Here is an 11,748-nt window from a genome sequence, read left to right as displayed (position 1 = left end):
CCATCTTCAGTTTGTTCAATTTTGTTATTTCCGCTAAGTTATCAATAAACAAATTCATCAAAATCAAAGCCAGTACTTATCGTCCAAAAATTTGTTATAATTTATCTTGGGAGTTCCGTGGTTTTTAGGGATAGGATAAACACAGCTGATTGGCCTGGCCTTTACAACTGCAGCTGCCTTTTTGTGTCCTTGGTGAGCTTCTCTTTTCTGTTTCTTTGAAGTTTTCGGGTTTCTTTTGGTTTCTATATCTCTCCGCGCCATTTTATTTGTTGATGTTATTGTTGGTTTACTTAAATCTGAATCAAAAGAGATTTTCACAGGAGATTTGGCTCTTATCGCGCTTGAGGCTGACTGAGATCGAATCCTACCCATAAGCTGGTCACTCAACTTTCTCCCTGCGTAACTGTTTTTCCTTCTGTTCGGTGGGGGTTCCAAAAACACCTGCAAAATAGAAAGGATATAAATAATAAACAAAGCCAGCAGATTGCCGGAAAATAGCCGCCGTTGACGCGCTTGATGCACATCGGAATTGAAACAGAAAAAGAAAACATACCCGGCAGATTGCCGGAAAATAGCAGCCGTTGATTCTAATAAGCATGATTGGGATTGAAAGAATAGAAGATATTGAAAAAAAATATTTTTGTACAAAAACATTTTTTAAGTCCGATTTATTTTGATGGCATTTCGTAATTGAACATTACGTACTTCTGTTTCCTAGCGAGAGGGTACAGGGGCTACTATCAATACCAATAAGCATTAGAGATGGTAACTAAGACTTATAGGAACGACGTTCAAATAGCGGTCATCTAAAATTGGGCTTTATGGGTTTATCCCTTTTCTATTTCTGACTTCAATTTTTTATACTGACTCTGTTCATTTTGAATTGCTTTGCTGAGCAACTGATGTTCAAAATCACGTTTAGCAGAATGAGAGAAGAGAGAAACTAGCCTAGAGAAGTCAAAAAGATATCACGCAAAATGTTGAAAAAGGGCAAAATGAGGTAAAGCAAAACATTTTTTTATTCGACGAAGTAAAAAAAATAGGAGCGCTATAATAGCCGGCTGAGAAGATGAGGGCGTCTATTAAAAAAACAGATTATGGACTAAATTTTTTTCCATTTTTTTTCAGCGTCAAAAAAGTGTTATAATTCGGCGTACATTTTCGGTTGGATTCTAAAACTATACTTAATTCAGCTTCTAAACTGAAATCTAATAAGCTTAATACCAATGTCAGCTAGCAAACGCTCTAATGAACTTTTATAACCTACTTCTCAATGACTTAATGACCGGGCTTTATCTGTTTATCCAGTCTCTTGATTTTGCTCTTTTGACCTTGACTGTATTCTCTATCTTGCGTAATTCATTGAGTGAAAGGATTTAAAAACCATTCAGTTGAAACAGTGAGCGAGGTAAGTCAGAAGTCAAGAGTGAAAATCGTGACGTATTTAAAACGAAAAACGTGATCAAAAGGTAAATATAATTAAAAAACATAGCAGGACAAGTCCTGACGTACAATTCAAAAAATTTTCATAGACTAAACAAAAACTAGACCTAGAACGGACTATGAGTGAATTGGGATAACCATTTCTTAAAAAAACAGAAAATCGACTTCTGTTCAAATACCACTTTCTCACTCTACTTAAAAATTAGAGTGGGAAAAATTCACGCCGCAAAACCACTCGCTTTTTCGCTCCATTTCCTGTTTCGGCGTGACCAAAATCAGTACTCCAATTAGACTTCAAAAATCCTGAAAAAGTCTGAAAACAGATCTTAAAAAGAAGACAGCGCCCCCGTACAATTCAATTTCTTTGAATTGTAAAAAAAAACCAAGAGAAGGCCAATAATAGCCCCAGCTATCGCTGTGCGGCTATTAATAACAAATACTCTCAAAAAATCATTAAAATATGATCAGAACAAATAATGCCAAGTCTTGAAAACCACAAGCCCTAATTTCAAACACCTGATTAGGTTCATATATGCCTCACTAGCAACAAATGATACTGTCACTATTGATATTAGGTGATAAGACAACACAGAAAATATTTTAAAAAGGGGCAAACAACGAATTTTCTTAGAAAAAGCATTAGCAGCCCTTCAACGAGTTCAATCAATTTCAAATAGGCTCCATTAGAAAACATGTATCATAATAATAGAAGCAAGAGAAGAAACACTGAAAACAGCAGCCAATTGCCGCACGTGAAAAAAATGCCTTTCAAAAACAAAATTTGCAGATTCCAAATTCTTACTCCATTTCTGAACATGAAAAGCCGAATAGAGTGTGAACAGATCTTAAAAAAAGAACAAACCAAAACAATCCAAATAATTTGGATTGCAAAAAGACAGCACCTAAACAACCCAATTGTTGGATTGTAAAAACCTGTAGAATCTCAATTCGCGTCGTAAAAACCTGTAGAATGCCAATATTCTTCTTCGGGTCGTAAAAACATGTCGAATCTCAATACTCCTCTTCGAGTCGTAAAAAGACCACATATAATTGCTACAAACTTTGTTTGAGAGCGATAAAAAACACAAAATTTCATATTCCCAACTTTGTCGATGCATAAAACGCGGTGGTCAAATTTTAAAACTCAAATTTAAGACAGTTTAAGAAATTTGAGCTGTTCGGTATATATTCAGCAATTTTCAAGTAGTAGAGCAGAAAAACATAATTAGGGTCTAACTTCGTGCTTGATCAAATGTGGTGCGAGAGACACTTTGAATATCCTCATGGTAGCCCACGCATCCTCGAACGAGCAATGCGGTCCCACTTGGATGTCTTCTTGAAGCAGAGCCTTTGTCATTCGCTTCAGAGAAATTGGACTTCCACAGTCTGCTACACCCAGGATATTACGAACTGATTGTAGTCTAAACATCAACCGTAAACTTCACTCATTTGTTGCCTCACTAGCAACAAATGATACTGTCACTATTGATATTAGGTGATAAGACAACACAGAAAATATTTTAAAAAGGGGCAAACAACGAATTCTTAGAAAAAGCATTAGCAGCCCTTCAATGAGTTCAATCAATTTCAAATAGGCTCAATTAGAAAACATGTATCATAAAAATAGAAGCAAGAGAAGAAACACTGAAAACAGCAGCCAATTGCCGCACGTGAAAAAAATGCCTTTCAAAAACAAAATTTGCAGATTCCAAATTCTTACTCCATTTCTGAACATGAAAAGCCGAATAGAGTGTGAACAGATCTTAAAAAAAGAACAAACCAAAACAATCCAAATAATTTGGATTGCAAAAAGAAAGCACCTAAACAACCCAATTGTTGGATTGTAAAAACCTGTAGAATCTCAATTCGCGTCGTAAAAACCTGTAGAATGCCAATATTCTTCTTCGGGTCGTAAAAACATGTCGAATCTCAATACTCCTCTTCGAGTCGTAAAAAGACCACATATAATTGCTACAAACTTTGTTTGAGAGCGATAAAAAACACAAAATTTCATATTCCCAACTTTGTCGATGCATAAAACGCGGTGGTCAAATTTTAAAACTCAAATTTAAGACAGTTTAAGAAATTTGAGCTGTTCGGTATATATTCAGCAATTTTCAAGTAGTAGAGCAGAAAAACATAATTAGGGTCTAACTTCGTGCTTGATCAAATGTGGTGCGAGAGACACTTTGAATATCCTCATGGTAGCCCACGCATCCTCGAACGAGCAATGCGGTCCCACTTGGATGTCTTCTTGAAGCAGAGCCTTTGTCATTCGCTTCAGAGAAATTGGACTTCCACAGTCTGCTACACCCAGGATATTACGAACTGATTGTAGTCTAAACATCAACCGTAAACTTCACTCATTTGTTGCCTCACTAGCAACAAATGATACTGTCACTATTGATATTAGGTGATAAGACAACACAGAAAATATTTTAAAAAGGGGCAAACAACGAATTCTTAGAAAAAGCATTAGCAGCCCTTCAATGAGTTCAATCAATTTCAAATAGGCTCAATTAGAAAACATGTATCATAAAAATAGAAGCAAGAGAAGAAACACTGAAAACAGCAGCCAATTGCCGCACGTGAAAAAAATGCCTTTCAAAAACAAAATTTGCAGATTCCAAATTCTTACTCCATTTCTGAACATGAAAAGCCGAATAGAGTGTGAACAGATCTTAAAAAAAGAACAAACCAAAACAATCCAAATAATTTGGATTGCAAAAAGACAGCACCTAAACAACCCAATTGTTGGATTGTAAAAACCTGTAGAATCTCAATTCGCGTCGTAAAAACCTGTAGAATGCCAATATTCTTCTTCGGGTCGTAAAAACATGTCGAATCTCAATACTCCTCTTCGAGTCGTAAAAAGACCACATATAATTGCTACAAACTTTGTTTGAGAGCGATAAAAAACACAAAATTTCATATTCCCAACTTTGTCGATGCATAGAACGCGGTGGTCAAATTTTAAAACTCAAATTTAAGACAGTTTAAGAAATTTGAGCTGTTCGGTATATATTCAGCAATTTTCATGTAGTAGAGCAGAAAAACATAATTAGGGTCTAACTTCGTGCTTGATCAAATGTGGTGCGAGAGACACTTTGAATATCCTCATGGTAGCCCACGCATCCTCGTACGAGCAATGCGGTCCCACTTGGATGTCTTCTTGAAGCAGAGCCTTTGTCATTCGCTTCAGAGAAATTGGACTTCCACAGTCTGCTACACCCAGGATATTACGAACTGATTGTAGTCTAAACATCAACCGTAAACTTCACTCAGAACAAACAAACATTTTCTGTTATATATCATCATTTATTGTTCTGGCTGCATTAGTTCGAGGAGGATAATGAATGTTCACCTTGGATTTTGTTCATTCAATTTCGACCGATCGAAAATTGTATATTATAAAGTCGCATCATTAGAAAGACCATTATTTTGCATTGACTTTTTTTGTTTTGGTGCCACATTTCGCATTTTTGCCGCCAATTTGGACAATTTGTCAATCCCATCTGACAACTGATTCATCCGCGTTTCTCTAACTCGTTTTATGACTCCTCGCTTTTTGGGTGCGACAAAATAGAAGCTTTTGTAATAATGACTTCTTATTGAGTGACAGATCATTAACAAACATTTTAATGCTGTTGGCTGAAACAACTAATTTAAAACTATACAAAAAAGTTGAAAATAGCCGCAAAAAGCCACCGAACACTTTAAGCCCTTTCTGCGTGCGCTGGTTGATGAGGTGTCACTATGCAACGTTTTCATTATGGAGGCTCTTCAAGTCTACCTTATTTTTGCTATGAAAAAGGGGCTTCCAGTGAACAGTTTCATTGTTTTCTCAGCAGGTAGCCTTTATGCCGGGTTTCAAGACTTCTCTAAAGGTCACTCTGTTCAGGGAGTTTTGTTACCCAGTGTCAACAAACAGCTTTCTCTTAGTTTTTCAGAGCCATTATTAATTATTGTTGTGCAGCGTTTGGATTAAAAAAAATTGGAGTAAGGGTCGGACCGCTACAATCGACTTGCAAGTATATCCCGTACTCATAGAAATAAACTCTGTGCCTCCTTTACTAAGATCAGATGATTTTGAGCAAATGTTTGAGTTTCGGAAATTGATAACCTGACTGCAGCTTTCAAAGTGAATAAGCATTTGAAACAAGTAACAGACTTTGAAACATAACCGACTAACGTCGGGCGATTTGCACTAACGTCGGGCGAAGACTGCGGGGTACTGTTCTTTGTCTGAGGGGGCCAAAAGATTGAGAACAGCCGTTGACAGACCGTTGACAGAGAAACAGCTTCGGTGAATCGCGTACTCATAGACTAGTATGGCGTAGGGCTCTTAGAGAGCTGCTCAGTCCTTTAAAAAATCGCATTAAAAAGACCCGTACCCGAATAAAAAAGTCCCAGACAAAACAGTCCCGAATTCAAAATATTCCCAGAAAAAATAATCCAATAAAACATACAAAATAGTCCCGAATAAATATCGAAACAATTGTAAATATAATCTACAAACAATTAACGAACAATCTCAATTAAGCTCCTGTAAAAAAATTGTTTTTAATTGATATGAATTAGGATTAAACAGAAAACTTGTTTCAAAACACATCATTTGGCAAAAACTTTGTTGTAACCGGCTTACTATTTGTTTGATGAAATACAATCATACGAACAATTTAAGAGGTTTCTTTGCTTATTGCTGCGAATATGCTTAACTCTCTCTTTAGTTCGGACTATTTTGTCCGGGACTGTTTTGTCTGCTTACTTGGGACAATTTTATCTGCGACTGATTCGTCGAGGAATATTTTGCTATTCAGGACTGTTTCGTCTGTTCACCAAAAAGACCACAGGACTAATATAATTCCTCTAAACTCCGTTTGAGAGCAATTAATAACATTAATGAAGTATAAGGTGAATAAAGGTTTGTCTTAGAAAAATAAAAAAGGAGATATGGAGATTTATAAAAAAAAACTTATGGACAAACAACTAAAAACGCGCTAGGGTTTATAAAGTGGCGAAGAAATAAGTTCATGAGTAAATTTTGCTCTAAGTGTTGAAAAGAATACCATCTCTGCGACATGGATGTGATAGAAAAAATTTTCTTTATGGTTGCAACAAATCCTCCAGGGAGGGATTCAAACTCCCGCACTCCGGAGTCCAGACGGATTAACCATTCGTCAGTGCGGTCCTTTTGCTATGCAACAATCGCTTTTTCATCAACAAACTTTAATTCGGAATGAGAGCAATCGCGATCATTCGGAAATGAAGACAAGCGTGGAAAAAGCCACCTGAGAATTCAAAGACTGTATTAGAACAAAAGCGCAACTCCAGTCGGGTGAAAATTTTGCGTAAAATGACACACATATTTACAATAATTGCTTCAAACTTCGTTCGAAAGAAATTAAAAACTTATGTACAAAACTCAAAAACAGCGTTAAGAAAGTGGTGAAAAAATGCGAACAAAATCTTGAAAGCGAGGACATTTGGTTTTGCAACGGTTTGCGATCATTCCATTGACCAAATTCCGGTTCTTCAGCAAAAATAAATCAATAAAGACAATAAGTGAATTAAAGAGTAAATTGATGTCGGTAAACATCCAGGAGAGAAACAAGAAAATTATTGGCACATATAAAAAGCGAGAAGAGAAGAGGGCCAAGAAGACAACCTGGTACTATGCCGCTTCGGACGCTCTGCAGAGACAATGAAAAACCATTTACTTTTACTATTTGCTTTCTACTATTTGAATTTATTTTTAAAAGAAGAGAAGAGGGCCAAGAAGACAACCTGGTACTATGCCGCTTCGGACGCTCTGCAGAGACAATGAAAAACCATTTACTTTTACTATTTGCTTTCTGCTAAGGTGCTCCGAAAGTACACTATAAAGTTAAAGTTGCACAGACAGATTATTAAGCAACACTTTGAAAGGTACATGATCAAAATCTTTCTCAATCAAAATAAAGATGTTTTATTTAACAAGATATTGCGACTGTAATTTTTAATTTCAGACTATGAGCCTTTTTTGTGAATTTATTTTTAAAAGCAAGAGACTAGAAATAAACCAAAAAGCTTCAGACATGATTCAATTGAAAATTGAGCTTAAAATATCGCCAGGAAAACCAGTTACAAACTACAGATGTTTAGTCAGCAAACAATCAATAGCGCTTCTAAATGTACAATTTGAACTACTTGTTTTATAATTTCGTACATAAGCCTGGCAGGAGTTAAATTCCCAACAGCACCTGATACGGGTATTTTGTGTCTATAAAAGTGATACTTAGTTATTAAAATTAATAAAAGTTTTAAAACATAGCCGGCAGATTGCAGGAATAGCTGCGAAAGAACAGACTTGCGTGCCGTATAATAGAGACAGAAACAGATCTAAATTGAAAAAATCGAGTCCGCTCAAAAAGCTAGGTAAAAAACATTCAGCGATAAATTAATCAAGCTTGTTAAAATTCATTCCGCAGAAGCCTCTTACTAGGGACCTTTAATGCGTATATGAGTTCCTTCGACCATAAACTAATTCAAATTAAACTTACGTTTTGAATTGCAAAAGTCATTTTTATTGAGTGAGCTAGGTCACGTATGACCAAAATCTAATCACGCAAATGAAAGTAAAACCTTCGCTAGAGAGATAATGAGAAATGACGTCACGCGTGCAAACGCCGTTAGTGAGAGGAAGTTATTTAAAAAAATTTTTTCAGCGTTGCTGTGCGAACAAATGTAAACCGAAAAAGAGCGTCAGACGACGAAACAAAAAACATAGCAGGACAAGTCCTAACGTACAATTCAAAGAATTTTTATTGACTAAACAAAAAACTAGACCTAGAACGGACCTAGAAAGAAAGAAGAAAAAGCTTTCTGAAAAATTCAAATAAAAAAAACAGAAAAACCATGTCAAAATTACACATGTGAACAAAACACCACTAGCGAGAAATGTAAATTTGGTTCAAACTAGGCCCAGAATGAACTATGAATGGATTGGAAAAACCATTTAGAAAAAAATCAAATCCAAAAAATTGAAAAAAAAAACAGTAAAAATCAAAGTGAAATTGCCGCATGTGAACAAAAAACCACAAGCGAATTTTTGTTCAAACACCGTTTTCTCAGTCTACTTTAAAATTAGAGCAAAAAATTTTCACGCCGCAAAACCACTCGCTTTTTCGCTCCACTTCCTGTTTCGGCGTGACCAAAATCAGTACTCCAATTTGACTTCAAAAATCATGAAAATGTGTAAACAGATCTTTAAAAGACAGCACCCCAATGCAATTCAAATTCTTTGAATTGTAAAAAAAACCAAGAGCACCGCAATATATTCTTATATGAAGCCTTATTCATGAAGCCTCATTCGGCTGTGTTCTTTTTGTTGAAGAAAAGCATTGTATGCAAGGTGCAGTAAAATCAACTTAATATCTTTCTCCTCTTGAGGGGAAAACAGGAACCGATATATGGCAACAACTTTGGATAGAATTGTGTAACGTCGCTTTCACAAGGCAAAATTACGGAGTTGAAATTGTGTCGGGATTAAATAATTTTTGTTAAACAAACATGCAGAGTCCCTGAAAAGAGAATGTAGGCTCCTCCTTATCTCCAAAAGATTAACAACAAGTCAAAAGAAATAGGCAAGTAGTTGCTGACATAGAACACATTTATGAAAAATAATTTTGCATTACCATTAAAAAGATCGTTGTCTCAAATGTTTTTCTTTGTGCGTGCTCGACTTCATGAGAGGATTAAGTGCGAATGTATAAAACAATTTTTTATGAAGTCCTTTCTGGACTAAACCGTATCGGAGTTGAACGGACCCAGAATCGAATGAAAAAAATTAGGATCATAGGCCAATGCTTAAGCTTGATTGGCCAAACAATTTGATTGGTTTAAAGTAAAGTACAACAATTTTTTTTAAAAATGCGAAATAATCAGATGTCGTACTCAATTATCTAAGGTGTGCTGTCGGTTTCCGCTCCACTTCTCCATTCCGCCTGTTTCTCTTAAAGATTTTAAAATACGACTGTTTCGGTGCCTGTCATATTCTCGTTCATCGAGTGAATTTTTGACGTGGTCAGACCAACTAGTTGCAGCAGCGACTTCAAAACAGTACTGAGTTTTTCACTATATTTTCATGTCAATAGGACTACTTTTTTACTGTTTATATTATAATTAATTTTTTGCGGCTCTTATCGGGTACCAGTTTCGTTTAGACAAAACATCAAATCAATCAGATAGCGTCATAATTACAGAACACTTACTTATTAATGTCGATTACTTTATCTTCCGGATGTGAAAACCCAATTGAGGCAAAATCATTTCCAATCGAGTGACCAACCACAATTTTTCCACTTAGAATTCCACGTATCTAAAAATTGAATTATGATAAACTTGGCAAAACTAACACTAGTTAATTGACAAATAGCTTCTCACCTGCCTTTGAGCGACGCTAAAAGGAGTGGCTGTTTCCATGTGCTTCGGGTAAACACCACTGTATCTTGACCTGTAATCGAGGATCTGCGAGTACGGTTTTACAAACTTATCGTACAATATGATGCCATCAAAGTCAACAACAGTACATCTCGCAAGAGCGTTTTCTTTTTTTACAGTCTCCACCATTTCGCAATCTAGAGCTATATAGTTTGAGCCGTCGAAATTTGGGATATTTAGTGTAGATTGCGATGAAAACTTATGATGCGACCTCTGCTCTGCAAACTCCTGAAGATTGTCAATTTGCTCATCAGCTTTACGCTTTAAGCTTTGCCTTGAATGGTTGAAACCTTCATCGTCGGATTCATTCGCAAATGCCTCATGATCACAAACCGCGTTTACAAGTTCGACTAAGGTAGACATAGGTTATCTTAAACATGCCAAATCCAAAGTGGGAGAGAAAAGAGGGCAATCAAAAAGGCCAACACGGTAACGGCAACACAGCATAAATATTTGACACCAAACTTAAAACTCGAAAAAAATTTTAGGATCTTTTTCGTTTGGGCCCCAAGTACGTTATGCGCCCCCCATTTAGAGAGCACGTGTCATTACATAGTAAATCATTATGCAAAAATATGGCACGTGCGTCTGGGGGTGCAAATAATATGCGCCCACTAAGCTGGCGGGGCACAAGCGGAAAAGATCCAATTTTTAATATAATGATAGTTAGTTGCTGAAGAACAAAGTCAATTATAAAATTTTATTAAGAGACTTTTTCGCTATAACTAGCATCACCAGGAAAACAACAGTATGTATGATTCTGTAGTCACAATTGTATGGTTCTGTAGTCACTGCAACAAATTATCCAAAACAGAAATCGAGGTTTTTTTGCGCGATATGTTGACGATATTGTACGACCAATTCCAAGAACTCAAATTTAACACTCGCTACGATTCCCGGCTGCGGGAGCTAACACTCAAGTATAAGTCTGGCTAAGAGTCGGCTTGATCGAAAATAGTTTAACAAACAATATATGCAAAAGGCGAAAAATCAAGCTAATTTTTTAAAAGTCCCTCAAAATTTCCTAAGTGAAAATTAGCCATATGTTTCGAAAGTTGAAAATCAAAGGTTTTCGAAAGTTCTAAAAATTCGAGTCAACAAGTTGACCAATTCCGAGAACCATAATCTTCATAATACTTGAAATGAAATAACTTATAATAAATAACTTATGAAACAATTTATATTTTGAGTTGAAATGCAAGGGGTTAGACGTTAAATTTTACGCTGATGACTTAGTACTTGGGAGCCATAGCCAATGCCAACTACAAAGTTTGAATAATCTGAACACGAACTGCAGCACGGACTACTTGAAAATCAATGTAAACTAGACCAAATGCAAAAATTCAGAGGCGGCCGTTTAGCTGTCGATGAAAAATTCTATATATCTGAAAGAGAAGTTGAATTTACTAACACCTGTTATTTAGGTTTAATCTTTTAGTTATCTACCTTCTGTTATCTAGGTGTAATCTATCTAGGTGCACGTTATCCCACAGTCATCGTCTAAGGCACCTGATGAACAAAGCTTATCAGTCAGTAGCTTCAATAAACCAAAATCCAAATCTGCAAAAAGTCATTTTAAACTCAGCTCAACAACTTTTCAATTCATTTTTTTCCAGCCTCAACTTACGAACTAGACACGTACGTCGATGAACTTTTTGAAATCGAAATAAAACAGAATTATCGAAGAATAGAAGCCGTTTTTTGGGAAAGTTGGTGGCGAGTAAGCAAGTACACCTCAACCACAACGCTTTTAAATAGGTTGATGTTTCATGATAAACACGGATTAAAAGACTGCCCGCCAAAACTTAGGAGAATAATTGACAA

The 11,748-nt window shown here is 36.1% G+C and overlaps 1 protein-coding gene across 1 annotated transcript; it reads right to left on the bottom strand.

Moving 5' to 3' along the window:
* On the bottom strand, nt 1-10,315 carry LOC142337691 (uncharacterized). The gene is made up of 4 exons (XM_075387134.1): nt 9,868-10,315; nt 9,696-9,802; nt 4,517-4,700; nt 1-441 (listed from the first exon to the last, which is right to left on the bottom strand). Exons 1-4 carry the CDS (start codon nt 10,285-10,287, stop codon nt 64-66), a joined length of 1,089 nt encoding a protein of 362 aa, XP_075243249.1. The 5' UTR covers nt 10,288-10,315; the 3' UTR covers nt 1-63.
* Nucleotides 10,316-11,748: the final 1,433 nt, after the last annotated feature.

This window comes from Convolutriloba macropyga, chromosome 4, assembly GCF_964194025.1.
Source record: "Convolutriloba macropyga chromosome 4, txConMacr16.3, whole genome shotgun sequence".
In the NCBI taxonomy this organism is placed as follows: domain Eukaryota; kingdom Metazoa; phylum Xenacoelomorpha; order Acoela; family Convolutidae; genus Convolutriloba; species Convolutriloba macropyga.
The sequence above is the reverse complement of the archived record's forward strand: the minus strand, read 5'-3'. Positions and strand labels throughout refer to the sequence as shown.